Here is a 17152-nt window from a genome sequence, read left to right as displayed (position 1 = left end):
TTAATAGTGAAACCGCCTGATGTGCAATTTACATGTTTACATACAATTTTTTAAATTTGAGTGTTGATTATTAGGCTATATCAAAAAATAAAATGTAATTTAATTGAATAGTTTGGACTCGTCATATTTGTGTACCATTACACCCCTAAGAAAAAATAATCAGATTTTACATTTCAAACACCGTGTTTGACCATGCATAGGTGAATTGAGTGTTTTTGGCACGTTGCTATGCAGTTGTTAGGTGGTATTCTGGTTCTGCAAATGGCTTGGGTTCTACAGTGTAAATCTATGGATTTTTTTGCACTATTTATTGTAAATCCAATCGAAAAGTAATAGCACACCTCTCTTCAACAAGTATTGACGTTCAAAATTGCGGCGGTGTGAGCCAGACAGGACAGAAAATCACTTAAAATGTGCGAATTGCGAAACCAATGAGGAACAATACATTTCAAGGTTGCTGGCAGGCACAGCTTTCTTTGTGTGTGTTTGACGGTATGCCTTCTGTCAAATAACTTTCCAAATGAGCTGTCAAGAGACCCAGAGGTGAAACCAACAGAAGTTTGTCATTGCAAACAATAATTTTTCAAGGTGAACTTGCCATTTGTCAGATAATGGTTTCAGGGGGTGGGCTTGTGTAATTTGCACATTAAATATTTCATTTATGTTCTGTTTTATTAATGTTAACTGCTGTTTAGCTCCAGGCCTCTTTACTTTATACTGTACTGGCATTCTCAGTTGAATTTACTGTCTGTTCATTAATGGATAGAAGTTATTAAAGAATTTAACCACATTACACACAACAAACCAAACACATCTCATTTATTTATCATACTCAAAGAGCCATTTCTCAGAGACAATCACACAAAAACACATTATCATTTATTAAGCGGTTATCAGAAAAAAATCTTTCATGGAATTACTGCTGAGTTACATACTACACAAAAAGTCACGTGCACCATAAGTACCTAAGTCTGAAAACAATGCAATCAGTCTCCATTGCATGTGGATCCATAATGTAACAATGCAATATAAAATTGCATTCACTGATGTCTCCCAATTACTGCATGTAAAAGGCAAAAAGGCACACCTGTGCATTTCTGTGATAAAACATTATCACAAATTGAAGCTGCGTGACACATTAAGAGAAATGCTTTGCAAAGCATCTGTGTGTGAAACAAATGGCTCTCAAGCACCCATTAAAGGTCTGGTTCTCTGAGTAATAGTATATATACTTTGAATTTTTTGCCCTTTGAAAGTCAATGACAATGCAGATGGTCACAGCCATTTCCAATCTGCAGCTTGGCTCAAATGCAAAAAATAAGTTGTAAATTTGCCATTGAAGCCACTTCAGTGTAATGGTGTAAAATTGTCAGGGCAAAATGTTTTTAAGTGCAGCCTGATCTAATGGCACTTCATCTCAGCCTAGTCAAAATACCTGAAAACCACCATCTTCTTTCAGACAAATGGAGGAAACGGGTGAAATATACTACATCAAAAATCTGAGTCTACCCCTAGCCATTTTTGATAGGTGCTGAGGTAATGTGAATGAAGGTCAGAGTAACCTTTCCTAAAGCAAGAGTGAGTTCTGGTGAGATACCAGTAGCAATTGACAATTTCACAGCCCAATATGTCAAACTTTGATGAAAATGACTGATGAAAAAATATAATATTCCTCATCCAAAGTTCAATTTCACCACAGACAAACATGAAAAAATATTTAATTCATGCACCACATGGGCACAGTCAAATTCTACAATCACTTGGCTGCAATTAACTGATAACACTGGTAAAGTTAATTGTTTGGTGACTCATTTTTCACTGAAAAAAGAGAAACATAAAAATTTAGGGATGTCAAGAAAATGTCAAGCTAATGAATTACAAAATATTTTCACTCTTATTACCTTTCACAGTTTTATTTTTCAAGTCAATATATCTTCTTTGAAGGACATTTAGATTTGACTGGAAAACAAAACATTATATCAAATTACACTGATAATGATTTTTTTTTAAATATAGTGCATCACCAAACAATTGGATGTACTCTTCTTGATGTCCATTCTGGGTTCAAGTAAAGGATGTTGTTCATATCTTATGCATTTTGTGACTCCTGGGAAAAAATCACTATCACACAACCCTAAATCTTCAATAAAAGCAGACAAAATTAAGTTGTGTCAGTCATGTTTTCCCAACGAGACCCTCAGCTGCAGTCCGGCCGCTAAATATAACATCATTGACAGAGACACCATCGTAGGAAGCTCCCGCCAGTGTAAGGGGCAGATTGTGGTTGCTGATGTATTGCCTCATCTTTTCTGAAAATAAGAAACAGCACACACAACCGTCCCTCATTTACATGACTCGGGGAAAGGATAGTGGAATGAGTTTGGGTGATTAATAAACTCACCAAGTTGTTTCCAGTGTCCTAAATGATACTGTGGAATGCAATTCTGAAAAGAGAATTGCATAGATAAAATGATTTATTAACAGGAATGACAGAGCAGAGAAAAACACAAAAGAAATGACATTCATTAATCAAAAAAAATAATAATAATAATCTTTTAGATACGAGATTCCAGATAAAGTAGCAGCCCGAATATCTCTTCTCTTCGTGAGAGTGTATAAGGGTAATTAAACTGTTCAAAAGACAATGAGACAATGTAGCATGAAAAAATGTAAGAGTATGTGTGTGGGCGCACTAAGGTGGAAATTTTCTTCTTGCTCTATGACCATATAATTAAGAATAAGTCAGTCAGAAATGAAGTAGAGCAGCTTGTTGCTCCTCTCGCCCCCCCAATGACAGTCTGTCATCTCCGGCCTGAAACGAGTGACCCTCCTGGAGCCCTCCTGCCACAGCGGCGCTCGCTTCTGTTCTGCTCACTGAACTCCCAGAACCACAGAGATGGAGGGCAGGGGTAATGTTTAAAGAAATGGGCCATCTGCCTTGATTTATGTCAGAACTGAACCCCAGAGAGACGACTGAGGGCATCTGGTGGCTGTGAGCTCCATAAAGCTGATGCTATGCATGGCTGACTCAAGCCAGAGCTCGGACAGTAAAGATTTTTTGGCCGTTTTTCAAATGAATGTGAATTAATGGAGCCATATTCTAGACTTTTTTTGCAATTAAATTTTTCTTCACAGATCCACCAAAGTTCAACCAAAAACTGTCTAATTTAGTTTTACACAAATGTTTTACACCCTTTCTCTGACCCGGAGAATTACACTAGCTGTTTTTGCTATTTACATGCATAAATGCTTTGTTATGATTGACTCAACACCTTTATGTAATGAACAGACTCTTACTTCAAGAGAGCAAGAAAAGTTTTCCATAATACGTGCTCCTTAAGAAAAACCTTTTTATATAAAACATGCATATAAATATATTTAAAAAGATTAAATAGTATAAAATATATCTAAAATGTAAAGTATTTAAAAAATATCATTATAGATATAGATATGTTTAATAGATATATTCACATATCTATATCTATTAAACAAACAAAAACACATATTATTGTTAGTATTATTATTTTTTATATTATCCTAAATGAACATGTAAATTATCTTACAAATTTATTATTACTTATATTAATATATAATATCACATATCTATCTATAAAAATAAGATTTTACATATAAAATATATAGAAACGTTATAAACAAAATGCATTATTATTATTACTATTATTACTATTATTTATAGAACATTGACATCTTCCAATTTGCCAACTTTCCTAATAGCAACAAACAATTTAAGGATATATTCACAGATTACATTACATTATACATACATACATACATGTTTATACAATTTTTCTTCTTTTTCTAAATTACAGTTTAGGAAGATGTAAGATCATGAATATGTATGTATATGTAACAATTTATTAACATTGGCTCCCTAGTAAAAAGATAATATATTTCAAATAAATTTATTTCATACTAAGTATAGTTTGAATCTATTAACAAATTTACTGACATGTTGCTTGAGACTTACTGATATAAAAATTATAATTAAACTTTATTTGGGGTACTACTTATGCACAATGCACATTTCTTAATATTAAGTCGAAAATGTGTTTTAAAGGGGTGGTTTACTGCTTTTTTTCTTTGCTTGATTGTGTTTATGGGGTGCAATATAACATGTCTTCGTGTTTCGTTTGTTAAAAAACGCCTTATTTTTCATATATTTCACCTTTATTGTAAGCCGCTTTCTCCTCTGTCATTTGAACGACCGGTTGACTTCCTGATTCTCTGAAACCACTCCCTCAGAAACAGGCAATGGGCTCAGATTGGTTAGTTGGGCCGGTGTGTTGTGATTGGCTAAACTGCGTACTGCACATTGTCTGGAAACTTCACGCCCATTACCTTCACGGGCGACAGTCGCATGTGCTCCGGTCAAATGTAAATAATGGTGTCAATATTGCCGTATCAGTTTGAGCCAGAATCAGACTCAGAAAGCGGTAATGAAGAGAGTCAAGCAGAACTTCCGCAAGCACGGCTCTTACAAAACTTTCTGAATGAAGTTTGCTGTTGTGATTACATATCATTTTTTGAAGTTCGTAGACATTTGTCTTATACACACAAAATAGCATCGAACTAACTGGCTACTATAACCAAACAGCGTTGGCTTGTGTTTATGTTCTTGATCAAATCGAAAAATTACATCATAAAGTATACATGGAAAATACATTTACAAAATTAGTACATAATTACACATTCCAAAATGTTTGTACACATTTGTCATAGACACACGAAATAGCATTTAACTAACTGGCTACTAAAGCCAGCGTTGGCATTTGTTTACGTCCTTGATAAAACTAAAACATTACGTCTGAAATTATACATGCAAATACATTTAAAATTATGAAATCTTACTTACAGGTTGTGGCCCAACAACTGCTGCCTCTGGTTTTAAAGTTGGAACTGCTCCATGTTTTAGTAATAGTTTCTGTGTGAATCCGGCATTGAACTCGTGTAGATGCGCAGCACAGAGAGCTAAATTAGGATTGTAATTGTCAGGAACATAATCAAACATAAATTTTAACCATTGTTGACGAACTACAGCGTCCGTGGGAAGCCGAACACAGAAGACCTGACAGCTGGGTGAAAATAACACCGTTTCGACGGCATGGCTACAACTCTCCACTATAACTCTTCCTCTTCGACAAACCGCAGAACATGGCCTTGCCCCTCTTTGCATGTTCCGGAGGGAGGGGTTGATGCAAATTTATGGGTTTTTACGTATGCAACCCGGGAAGTATCTCGTTGTAGTCCCATATGAGTCGTTTTGTAGGCATTAAACTTCCTGATTTTTAAAGACGATATCTCCGCCACGTTGAACTTTCAGCGCAGCAACTTTGCGGATACTGTTCATGCACCAACAGCAACATTACACACTATTTAAAATGAAAAAAGTGAAATCGCAGTAAACCACCTCTTTAATGTCACTATGAGGATGAGTTATTAAGTACCTTACTGCACGTTTTGTGAAATGTCCAGTGAGTGGCGCTAAAACGCGGGTTCGATACGTGACCCTGGCACGTTTCTGTTACATTGATATAGGCACGCATTGCAGTGTTTGTATTACATTGCTTCAGGTAGTATTGTGGTGGTTCATAATTCAAATATCTGCGGAGTGCTTGTAAAAATGAATGCTGTATCATGTTGGAAATATCCCCTACACCAAACCCAACCCTAAACCTACCCGATAGTGTTAACAAATGCAAAAGTGATATAAAAACGCATTTGTCGATGCATGTCAAAATTGTTTTTAATTCATAACATAATATTCCTCAAGTAATAATGCGAAAATGAGGCTTTATTAATGGAAACTGTGGACCTGCAAATCATATTTTGTGTGAAAAGGAATAAAAGTTGTGGGAGTTCTACTGCCTCTAGTGTTCATTTCAACTGGAAACTGCAGCGATTTGTATGTATAAGTACACTTTTTGAGTTTTGCAGAAATGTAGGTAGAGGCATGTATTTCCAATGAGCCTATGTTGTTATATTTTATACTTGCATATATTTTATAATAGCAATAAGCTACTCAAGGCCATGTTTACAGAGAATTTAGGGCTTTCGGCACTCCGCTTTGCATTGAACAACGCCTCACCTGTTGTACAATCACTGTAATGCACAGCCTCAATGACTTACTGCTTTATTTCAACACACAGTCTCACCTTGTGTAAAGCGACGCAGCTCCATACAGGTTGAGAGTTTACGCTCAGGTGAGAGGTCACAGCCTGGGTGGCTCGATCTAACAGCGTCTGCTCCGTCACTGCATCAGGATGACCAAACGTCTGCTCAAACCACGCTCCCCCCATCATCACCTTCATTCAAACACACACACACGAACCGCTAGTAATTACACTAGAAAATAACACCATTCACAGAAATGGCTAATGTGGTGATAACAGCTGGAAACATCCTCATAACATCCACTCACAGGACTGATTTCCCAGCTGGAGGGAGTTGCATTATGTTATTCAGGTTGCTAACACTGCTCAAAGCATATTTCAGCTCCTCTAATGGCACTCTGAATCTAGAAGTTTCTGGCCTCTCGACTATATAGTTGTTTTCAAGCAGGGAAAAACAACATGTTCTAAGCAAAGAACATCTAACTATTAAATTAATAATGATTTAAGTGGGGGAGAAATGAATAATGCAATGGCAATTTTTGTTGTTGTGAGGACCACAGAGTACTGAAGGCTATTTTTATTACCGCATGTAATATCTTTCTGATAGGGGAAGGGAGAAGAATTCATGTCAGAGACTCACAAATCGCTGATGGGGCTATTGGTTTAGAGACACATCCCTCCAGAGACGTTTGAAAGCATCAGGTTCATTTCCTAAACCGGCAAATATTCACCACTGTGTTTTTAATTTTGTTTCTTTATTTTTTCTTTATTTTTTAAAAGTATTACTTTCATTTTGCCCGATTTCCTATTTTTAGCCTTGTCCCCACCTAAAAGTTGTAACTTTTATTTTATAATAAAAATAATAAAATATTTTATAATAAACATTTCACAACAATATCCTATGAAAAACCCTACAAGATCATATTTTAAATACATTTTATATTTGTGGATAATGTGCAATAAACTTTACACTACTTCAAAGGTTTGGGGTTGGTAAGATTAAAAAAAAAAAAAAAAAGTCTCATGCTCACCAAGGTTGTATTTATTTGACCAAAAAAATGCTAAATAAATAAATAAATAAATAAAAATAAAAAAGTGAAATAAGACTGCAATTTAAAATAGATCTTTTCTATTTTAATATATTTAAAATGACAAAGCTGAATTTTAAGCATCATTACTCCAGTCTTCAGTGTCACATGACCCTTTAGAAATCATCCTGACTTGATGCTCAAAAACATTTATTATTATTATCATCATTGTTGAAAACAGTTGTACTCATGGGCGGCGCTAGGGAGGGGCTAACAGGTGCTCCAGCACCCCCATAAAAAATGAAATAAAATAAAAACATTTGACTCATGCATAACTACTGCAATGCAATAGGCTACAACGTGACGTGATTTGCAGTCGCACGTAATGTGAGCATTTTATTTTAAAAATGGATCGGTTCAATTGTGCCAAGTAGGCCTGCCCGCGACTAAAGATGTTTCTAGTCAACTAGTCGCACATTTATATTAAATTGATTTGTATAATAACCTAAACCATCCTTTAATATAGGCATTTAGGCGTATTATAGCCTATTCCGCGCTCAAGTGCACACATAAAGCTTGCAGCAAAGCACCAGCTAAAGTAATGATTATGAATGCATTGGGGAAAAAGAAGACATTTTAATTATTTATTAAGCTCCGTGCACATTTTACTTTCACTTTCAAATTTGCGGCAATTCGGCATCAAGCAGTTGTGTTTTTAGTTAATTTGAGTTTTACCACTTTCCTTTGCTTAAATAGCTTGTAAAAGCACCGTGCGCATTTTACTTTCACTTTTAAATTAGCAGTAAATTCGGCATCAATTGCTTGAATTCAATTCAAGCAACAACAAAATACAACGTAGAACATATAGTCTAACTTTTATTAACAAAACGAATAAAAACACGCCATGCTATAGGCCTATGCCTAATATAAAATAACTTACAATTTTTAAATAGGTATACAAAAAATAATAAAATCGCCTATATAGCGATTTTATTATTCATATAAAAAAATAATAACAACAACAACAACATGTTTTAGTCATATTTACTGTTAATTGCCCAGCTCCCCCTGTCATTGATCTAGCACCCCCTCAGCACCTGCGTTCAAAATTCTCTGACGCCGCCCCTGGTTGTGCTGCTTGACTTTTTGCTTTTGACTGTTTTGTAACAATGTAAAAGTATTTACTGTCACTTTTGACAAATTTAAGGTGTCTATGCAGAATAAAACTATTCATTTCTTACTAAACAAATCTACTGAATGTAGAAGGTAGAAAAGACCTTAGTGTATATGAGAGGTCAGTCTCACCGTCAGTCTAGTGGTCAGTCCTCCACTCCGATTGTGCTGTGGAAAGGGAACAGAGTCGTACACCACGCCCAACAGACCAGGATCTTCAGAGGAAGGCACCAAATGTCCAAAGCCCTGAAATATTTAGAGCATGTGCACATATACAAACACACTCAATATTAAAAATGCCTGCACACATACATAAAGTGCTTTGATGTATGTACAGTTAGGAAAGATCTTTCAGGCAATGAGATATGAACTGAACAAAACAACCATACTTGAGTATTTAAAGGTTTAGGTGTCTACATTATTTTTTGTCTCATGTATTTAAAATCACTTAGTGAAGTCTTACAGTAACAGGAAGGATGAAGCCTACATATTCCAAATTCACCACAGCAACATTTACTGAAGTGATGGATCGCAGCTGTTCCGACAGGGGTTGAGCAGCAGGGGGCAGCACAGAGGCCAATTCTGGTTAAAATACAGAAATAAATGAATGTATAAATCTACTTTCTATTAATAAGCATGTTGTCTGGGTAGAGAGCAGTGTGTGAATCTACAGCGCCACAGCAATAGTGATCACATTTAACTTCAGTTGGGAACTCGCTATGTGAACTGAACATGAGAAAACACACAGTAAATGTAAATGCATTTATCAATCATTAAATAAACTCACTAAATTAGACTTAAAATGAAGCAAAAAATGTTGTGTACCAGAAAAGGAAACATTGGAGTACACCACTGTAAAATGAGAGAATTTACCTGATGCAGGTAGTGTAGAAATCACATGATCAGCTTTCAAAGAGATGCCATCATCTAGTTTGATCTATTTAAAATATATATTTAAAAACTAGTTTAACAACACTCAGTTTCTTCATCATAACTGATGGACTAAAAGATATTCAGTCAGTCCATCTAGGTTGAATGTCAAAATATGTTATGTCTTCCTGCTGGGCCATCATCTCACCTCCCAGCCTCCATTGTTCATATTCAGACTCTTCACTTTGGCATGATGATGGAGCTCCACTCGTTCTCGTCTCTTCAGCATGTCCTCCAAGGCCTCTGGGAATGCCTGCATGCCTCTTTTAAGAGACCATTGAGTCCAGGACTCTTTAGATGCTCTCTTTGCCAAGTCAGAAGGGTCTACTTCAGGACCACCTCCTTACATAATATGAATACAAACAAACATTAATCAGTAACACTTTTTATGAAATCTGATCAGTTATGCATTGTAAAAGGTATATTAATGTCTTTATAATGAACACCAAAATCTATTAAATAAGTAATTATAAACATAAATTATCCATAGGTAATTACAATCACGGTTAAAATACATTATAAAACCTTAATAAATAATTACCTATTCAAGGTAAACAAATATAAAAAAAACATTTTCCCAACATTTTTCAATTAAAAAAAAAAAAATTTATGCATTACGGTTTTTAAAGGTGTAACCATGAATATATAAATATCATAACGTAATGTCATCATTATATGCAAATTGTGAATACAATATTAAGATTCTATAATGTATATATATTTCCATTAAATTGATAATACATATATAGCGCTACATTCAATTGATCAAGTGACAACAAAGACATTTATAATGCCAGAAAATAATTCTATTTCAAATAATTTTAAACTTTTAGAAACATGTTTTGTTATTATTATTATTAATTGTATTTTTATTTATTTTTTCAGTATCATTGTTAATAATTTTTTTTTTAAATTATTATATAATTATTATTCTCATTGTTAATATACAGTATATAGGTCAAAAGGATTCACATTTGGCTGAAATGCTCCTTAATAGAAGCAAATATAAATTCAAAGTCATATTAATGCATTGCATTGTGGCACATTGACAAAAAAGAAAGTACAAAAACAGATTAGGTGAACACTAGGTTTACACCTACAGGCTCTTCTGCGCCCTCACCTGAACCCATCAGCATGCCCAGAACGATGGAGCCCCGAGACCGCTCTGCTTTATAAAGAGGTGGAAAGCAGGACCGTACACTCAACTGTCTGCTGTCTCCAGCAAAAACTCCTCTACACAGGCTGTCTATGGCTATATCAGCCAACTGCATGGAAAGAGACAATCAGGTGGCCTGAATCAGTTTCAGATTCTCTCCTGTTGCTACACATTTGAGACTGATTTGTCATGGCAGCAAAGCACGTCGTACAGGACAAGGACAGCATGGATCATTTAACAGGTCATTGAGTCTCCATGCTAGTTCTCACCTCAGAACCCAGTCGTCTGGACACAAACGCATGCACAGATTCATCTTCCTCTGTCCCTTTCCTGATCAGTATCTCCTTCAGAACGCTCTGAATTATGGGTCGAGAGAAAGGAGGGATGGTGCGAACTACCCCACTAAAGGAAAGGAGAACAAGATAAGGAATATTTACGACTTCAAAAAGGTAAATGCACACAGAGTGGAGTTTCTTCTCACCCAGGTCCAGATGGCATCTTGTGCAGCTGTCCCTTCACATACAGGAAGCGGTTCTTAGATGCCACATGATCTTTTGTAACAGACAAGATTTCAGACTCAAGACCCAACTCAGAGACCTGCACAAGAAAACAATAGCTAGAATAGGCCTTCTTCATAAATATGAGTATTAATCCTTAAAAGCCTGAGGAAAGGTACACTGTAAATACAGTCTTTTCTGTCTCCTATAATGCAGTTTGCACGCTTTCTCGATACTTCAGGTAAATCAGAGAAAATAATGCATATGTAAGGAAATTCAAATAATGTTAGGAATAAACAGAGGCTTTAGCAAGGACACATTAAATTGGTCAAACGTGACAGTAAAGACATTTATAATGTTACAAAAGATTATTATTTCAAATATATACTGTTCTTTTGAACATCCTATTCATTCAAGGATCCTGAAAAAAAAAGTATTTAGCAGCACAACACTTTTGAAAATGTATAATACTACTGTAAGACTTTAAAGCTGCAGTCCGTAAGTTTTGCCTCTTTGTAAACCTGGAATTGCAGCTCTGTGCGGAATTATCTTCCGTGCGTGGGGTTGTACTCAGGCATGGCTCCAGCGTGGATGAATCTAATGTTTTGAGGAGTATGTGTGTCAGTCTGTCTGAGAGTCTGTCACTGCACCGGTGTGGATACTGTACTCAGGAATCACAGATTCTAGCCTACGTCTTGGAATGTATGACCCAAATAAGAATTTTCACTGTATATTGCCATCTGAACAAGTAAGTAACAAGTCTGCCACGTTTGTTCTGACCAACTGAGGAAAAAAGCATTACAATAAATCGCACTACCAATAGTGATTAAATCTAACGATCGTTAGCTCATATCACATCAAACCGTGCAAATTATTATTATGGTTATACTTTATTCTCAAATTATTAATGTTAACAACATCAGCATTGCGTGAATATGAGTATAGTGTGTATTAACGTGTAGATTTCAATTTCTGAGTCTAATCTAACTGTCATGCCATTCGAATTTCATGTTAAGAAATTCTTTTAACCCAAAAAGCAAACTATGCTCCCTTCGAACTGGTTTTCTTTAAAATACAAATCTTGTGTAATCCCAGGCTATCTGTAATCAGAAGCGCATTTAAAACTGGAATATAATTTAATTTCATTCACATGTGTTTCATAAACACATAATCCTTTCTGGATTACAATCCGCCATCAAAATGATACATTTAATTATTCTAGCTGCTGTGAGAAAAGGCTATAAACGATCCGTCACCTGCAGGATCCTCACATACAATAGCCTAGTAGCCGGGACAACTTCTTTATGTTTACAGACGTGAATTTCCTGCAAAAACCTACCCGTACCACTCAAATTACAAAACATTATTATAAACTAACCGTTGTGAATCAGGGTAAAGTAAGGTGATAGTTTGAACACTTTGAACACGGTTATGTAATTGCTCAAATATTGATTTGGGATAATTTTTAACCCAAAAAAGTCTGCAGCTTTAAGAACCTCAGACACTTTGATCTTCTGAGATATGGATAATACACACACAGTGTATTAAGATATAGACATCTGTTTCGACATCTCACTGAGAGAAGATGCGAGAAAAGTCCCTTCTCACCTATCCTTTCCATCCACTTCCTTCCCCTCACCAATCTCCCTTCACTCAGCTCACTCAGAATGGTTAAAAGTATGATATGATGTTCTACATGAATGCAGCTGATATTCAGTCATGTTTGGTGGTATCATTTGAATTGTCTCTGTGTGACTGGTACAATGATCTCAATATTACAAGTAGTAGACTAAAAGGTAATGCAGATCTTAATAGTTTAGAGATTATGTTGCTACTGTAGAGGGTGTGCCATTTCCCAGTGTCTCGTGCAAATTACCATCTGTCCCCAAAAGGTGTAAACTCACATCTAGGACTTGATCAATGCAAATTCCAATTGTTAGTTCCGGTCACCATTTGGAGGTACTTAAGGAAATGTTGCAATAAGATCAGGGCGCTTCTGTAGTCAGATGATCCCGTAATATGGAGTGTCCACATATTCCATACTATGTATTTTTCTGAAAGTCAGTGGCATTATACATATTTACCTGACTGATCATAAACTGTTACATTTGAATTTATTCTGACTTACTATGAGATTACTGACTCTAGTAGATTATGCTAAGTCATATAACACCGCAAATCTACACTCAGGTTAATAACTGACTAAAATGATGTTTTAGAGCTCCGAGTAACACATTGGCATTGGTCAATATATACTTAGATTGTAGAGGCTAATAATGGGTTTTCCATTTAGAGCAACAGTGTATTGTTGACCGACCTAAATTCGGGTGAGCCTCAACTTCCGATAATTGTAATATTATACTAACTAAGTGTACATGGGAAATGATGGCGTGATTATATAAAGTTACCATTTGAGGACGTTAAGTTGGTCAGCTTGGTTCTATGGTAATGGTCAAGACCTCTGGTTAGATATAGTCTTACCTTAATTAAGTGTGTACAGATCTATGGGGACTAAAGTATGGCACAGGCTGTTTATAGTCAATCACCTCTGTCTAATGACCAAGAAATGAAATCCGTATTCCCGGCCGGTATGAGACCCAAAGTGTTATAGGAAAAAGATTGATAAAATGCAATAAGATCAAAGAGTTAAATAGGATAATTTATTTAGATATCTGATTATTCTATGAATGATTAATAATATTTGGAATTATAACCTAAATTCAAGGTCATAATAAAATGGCGTCAGATTAGAATTGAACTGAAATGAAATTACTTTGCGCACCTAAAATATTGAACACGCAGGAAATCTTCAGCCACCATTGGATATCTTCGTTGGGCCAATTGGGTGGACCTTACAATACGAAATGTTGTGCAGGAAATCAGCATATTAGAATTATTTCTTAACTAATGGCTGCTACAAAAATTCAGCTTTGCCATCACAGGAATAAGTTACATTTGTAAATATATTCAAATAGAAAACAGTTTAATAATAATAATATTGTGTGTAATAATATTTCATCATGTAATACTATTTCATAATATTACTATTTTACAGCACTTCCTATAAAGGGAAAAAATCCTAAGAAAAAAACTAAAGGGGAAAAAAAAAATCTCTTTATTGTCTATGTTGTTGATACAGTATTTTTCAAGTCACTTAGGACAACAGCATCTGCTAAATGACTATAAATGTATGGAGGCCCTCTTGTGGCCATGCTAAGGAACAACAATAACAATTCCAAAACTAACATTATCTCAAACTGGGTGATGTTAATAGATTGTTATAAAGAGACTAACTCAATTCTTGTATGAAGTTGACTGAGAATTAATGTTACTATTAAATGAAATTTTACTTATCAAATTAATACTTAATTATGTTTATTATTATAGTAAATAATCTTAACTATTTATTTACTGAACATCTTGCTGTTGCCTCCCTATTTTATAAAAGCAATAAGCCATAAGAGTTACAGTCATTGTTTTAGGTACAACCCACCTTTTTTTTGGTGGTAACTGATTTTCCAAACCAATTATAATATCAGAGATTACATGAATGTGATCATGTGAATTAAAATGCACATAGATTACTCCATGACCATGCACATAACTTCACATATGCATACCATATTCAAAGTGTTCCGGCCGACAGCACCTGCAGGTCGCACTCCTCGTGGTCCCTGTTCAAACACGGCCCCGTCATCTCTCCGTATGGAGCTCAACCAACCCCCACATCTCCCAGATTTCTCCAGCAGCACAACCTGCATAAGCAGAGGTGGAGTGTGATGTAGTCTTAGAAGACATTTGTTATTATTTTGACTTAAAATGTGTGCTGACCTTCATGATTAATGTAGCAATGAAAGCAGATCTACTGAATCAAAATTTCACATTAAAAACTGCAACAGCTTCAGCAGCAATGACCTTCATTGTTTCATCAATGATTACAAGCTGTCTAGATCCCGAGGCTTCAAAGCAGCTCTGAACCATGAGAAATGCAGCAAGGAAAGTTTATTTGCTTTTTAGGAAAGTTGAGTCTCTGACAGTAAATTAACTGTTTTTTAATTTTGACCCCAAAATTATTCTTGTGTACAAATGAAAATATGAAAATGAAGTCAAGAAAATTTAGCTAAATGTTTCACATTAAGGGGCTAATTTTTATTTTAAATGCTTTCATTCAGCAATAATAGGTGACAGTAAAGACATTCATAATGTTACGGAATATTAGAATAATATTTAAATGATTTCTGACACTGAAGACAAGACTGGAGTAACAGCAGCTTTACCATCACAGTAATAAATTCTATTTTAAAATACATAGAAAAAAGTTATTTTAAATTGTAATAATATTTCACAATATTACTGTTTGGTGTATTTTTGATCAAATAAATGCAGCCTTTTAGTGAGCATAATAGACATCTTTCAAAAACAATAATCTTATCAATTTCAGACTTTTAAATGGTAGTATATATGCAGACTGACTAAAGATTTTATGGAAATTATAACCTTGGAAACATTAGGACTCTTGCTCAGATGATGACAGGCCGACAGACCCCCAATCCCCCCACCAAGCACTGCTACGACCTTCTGCATTCAGCTCCAAACACTTCCACACCTGCAACAAGACTGACCAAAGTCTAAAACGACAAAGATCGATCAGCAAGTTCATGAGTAAATAATATAACAAGCCTTCTTATACTAAAGCTACACTCTCAGAAATAAAGGTACAAAAGCTGTCACTGGGGCGGTACCTTTTCAAAAGGTACACTTTTGTACCTATTAGGTTCAAATATGTACACTTTAAGTACTAATATGTACCTTTAAGGTACCAAAATGGACCCTTTAGGTACAAACATGTACCTTTTGAAAAGGTACAGCCCCAGTGACAGCTTTTGTACCTTTATTTCTGAGAGTGTACTGATAAAGCATGTAACCTGTCCTTTCCTGATCAAAGAAAGAAAATAAACATTAAAGTTGAGCCACATTCAGCCACATGGTAATACTGGATATTGAATGCATCTCCGACAGTTAACTAGACTTGAAAGATAATGATTAGGAAGGAGGGTGTACAATAATGGTATGGGGGCCCTGTGGGCTCAGATGGGAGTGACAGAGTGGTGGCCCCTGATAAGGTGACTCTGCTGTCATTTATCATATTCAAACAAACTGGCCATTATCTGTTAACTGGACAGAGTTAAACTTGAATCTTAAAATATAAATATATATTAAACAAAGAGTGACAAAAAAGTAGTCTGACAGCATGTTTTACATGATGGTAACATCAGAGTCTCATTATAAAACAGAAACACGACAATACATCCTGAAAATAACACGTACTCCTTGTAGCTACTCAGAAGGGAAAGACATATTAAAAATGAATAACAATGTTTGCAGACTTTCTAACATAACGTACTTCACTTTCCTTTGCTGACATACAGTATAAACCGCAAGACAACATGTGGAAACATTTGATAAAAACCCAGAACGACTGCTGACTTCATAAATGTAAATCACATTCATAAAAATGGACTAAAATCATTTGTTACCTGCATATAATTGTGTAATTTGGACAGCGCGGCTTCTCCTGTTACTTAGTTACACAAGAGTCTTGTGTAGCAGTGAAGCGACAAGCGAGCAGCAACAGTGAAAGAGAACGAGTGATTCAAAATAAAAGTCCCATCCCGTTTGTTTGTGTGTTTACTCAGCATGTAACGAAATACTCAACCACTAGATGACAGGACAGACAATGCCATTTTAACCGTTTTCTTGCCTTTTACTAAATCGTCCTTTCCAGTCCAAATGGCTGATGTGTTGCATATTTATTATTTCTAAACACAAAGCGCAAATATACAATGTATATTTACATTTGACATACATACATTTTGTTTCATATCTGGAGTCTTGTATTAAAAATATACCCCGTTTTAATTATTGCAAATTTTTAAAATAATATTTTAATAAAATTTGAACACATCTTTGCTGCTTTTTACTTAGTTATTGCTATTCTTATAGAATTTATTTCACTGTCGTCAAGTACTGTTGTTGACAAATACACTTTTGCATCATGGTGGACTGTGGGTGATTTTCACCTTGACAGTTGAATAATTAGATGCCCAATAGTTGCATTAATTGTAGAGAATATTAACATTTTTTCTGTGATTTATGAAATACAAATATGTAAAAAGAGAAAATGTGAGAAACAAAACTCTGACACAGTGTGTGTGTGTGTGTATTAGGTTTCACTAG

At 35.3% G+C, this 17152-nt stretch overlaps 1 protein-coding gene across 5 annotated transcripts; it reads right to left on the bottom strand.

The window, feature by feature from the left end:
• Positions 1-811: 811 nt before the first annotated feature.
• On the bottom strand, positions 812-16585 carry ppox (protoporphyrinogen oxidase). 5 transcript variants are annotated; one of them, XM_058748155.1, is made up of 13 exons: positions 16453-16585; positions 15413-15543; positions 14536-14670; positions 10900-11015; positions 10688-10820; positions 10383-10527; positions 9411-9604; positions 9206-9269; positions 8796-8914; positions 8465-8578; positions 6174-6323; positions 2402-2444; positions 812-2309 (listed from the first exon to the last, which is right to left on the bottom strand). In XM_058748155.1, the coding sequence occupies exons 2-13, from the start codon at positions 15497-15499 to the stop codon at positions 2176-2178; spliced, it is 1434 nt and encodes a 477-aa protein (XP_058604138.1). In that variant the 5' UTR covers positions 15500-15543; positions 16453-16585; the 3' UTR covers positions 812-2175. The 5 variants fall into 5 exon arrangements, 3 of the variants coding, with proteins under 3 accessions (XP_058604138.1, XP_058604140.1, XP_058604141.1); XM_058748157.1 differs by having other exon boundaries at positions 15413-15521; positions 16453-16469; XR_009266561.1 differs by lacking the exon at positions 812-2309 and adding an exon at positions 4874-4989.
• Positions 16586-17152: the final 567 nt, after the last annotated feature.

Source organism: Onychostoma macrolepis, chromosome 16, assembly GCF_012432095.1.
Source record: "Onychostoma macrolepis isolate SWU-2019 chromosome 16, ASM1243209v1, whole genome shotgun sequence".
NCBI lineage: Eukaryota > Metazoa > Chordata > Actinopteri > Cypriniformes > Cyprinidae > Onychostoma > Onychostoma macrolepis.
This window is presented reverse-complemented; position numbering and strand designations above follow the sequence as displayed.

Excerpts from the sequence above, each read along its gene's own strand:
- ppox (XM_058748155.1), bottom strand. The coding sequence starts at position 15,499 with ATGCAGAAGGTCGTAGCAGTGCTTGGTGGGGGGATTGGGGGTCTGTCG. Across the intron at positions 9,605-10,382 it reads GGGCATGCTGATGGGTTCAG|GAGGTGGTCCTGAAGTAGAC; the intron begins GTGAGGGCGCAG and ends ATATTATGTAAG. Across the intron at positions 8,579-8,795 it reads GCTTCATCCTTCCTGTTACT|GGCTTTGGACATTTGGTGCC; the intron begins GTAAGACTTCAC and ends TAAATATTTCAG.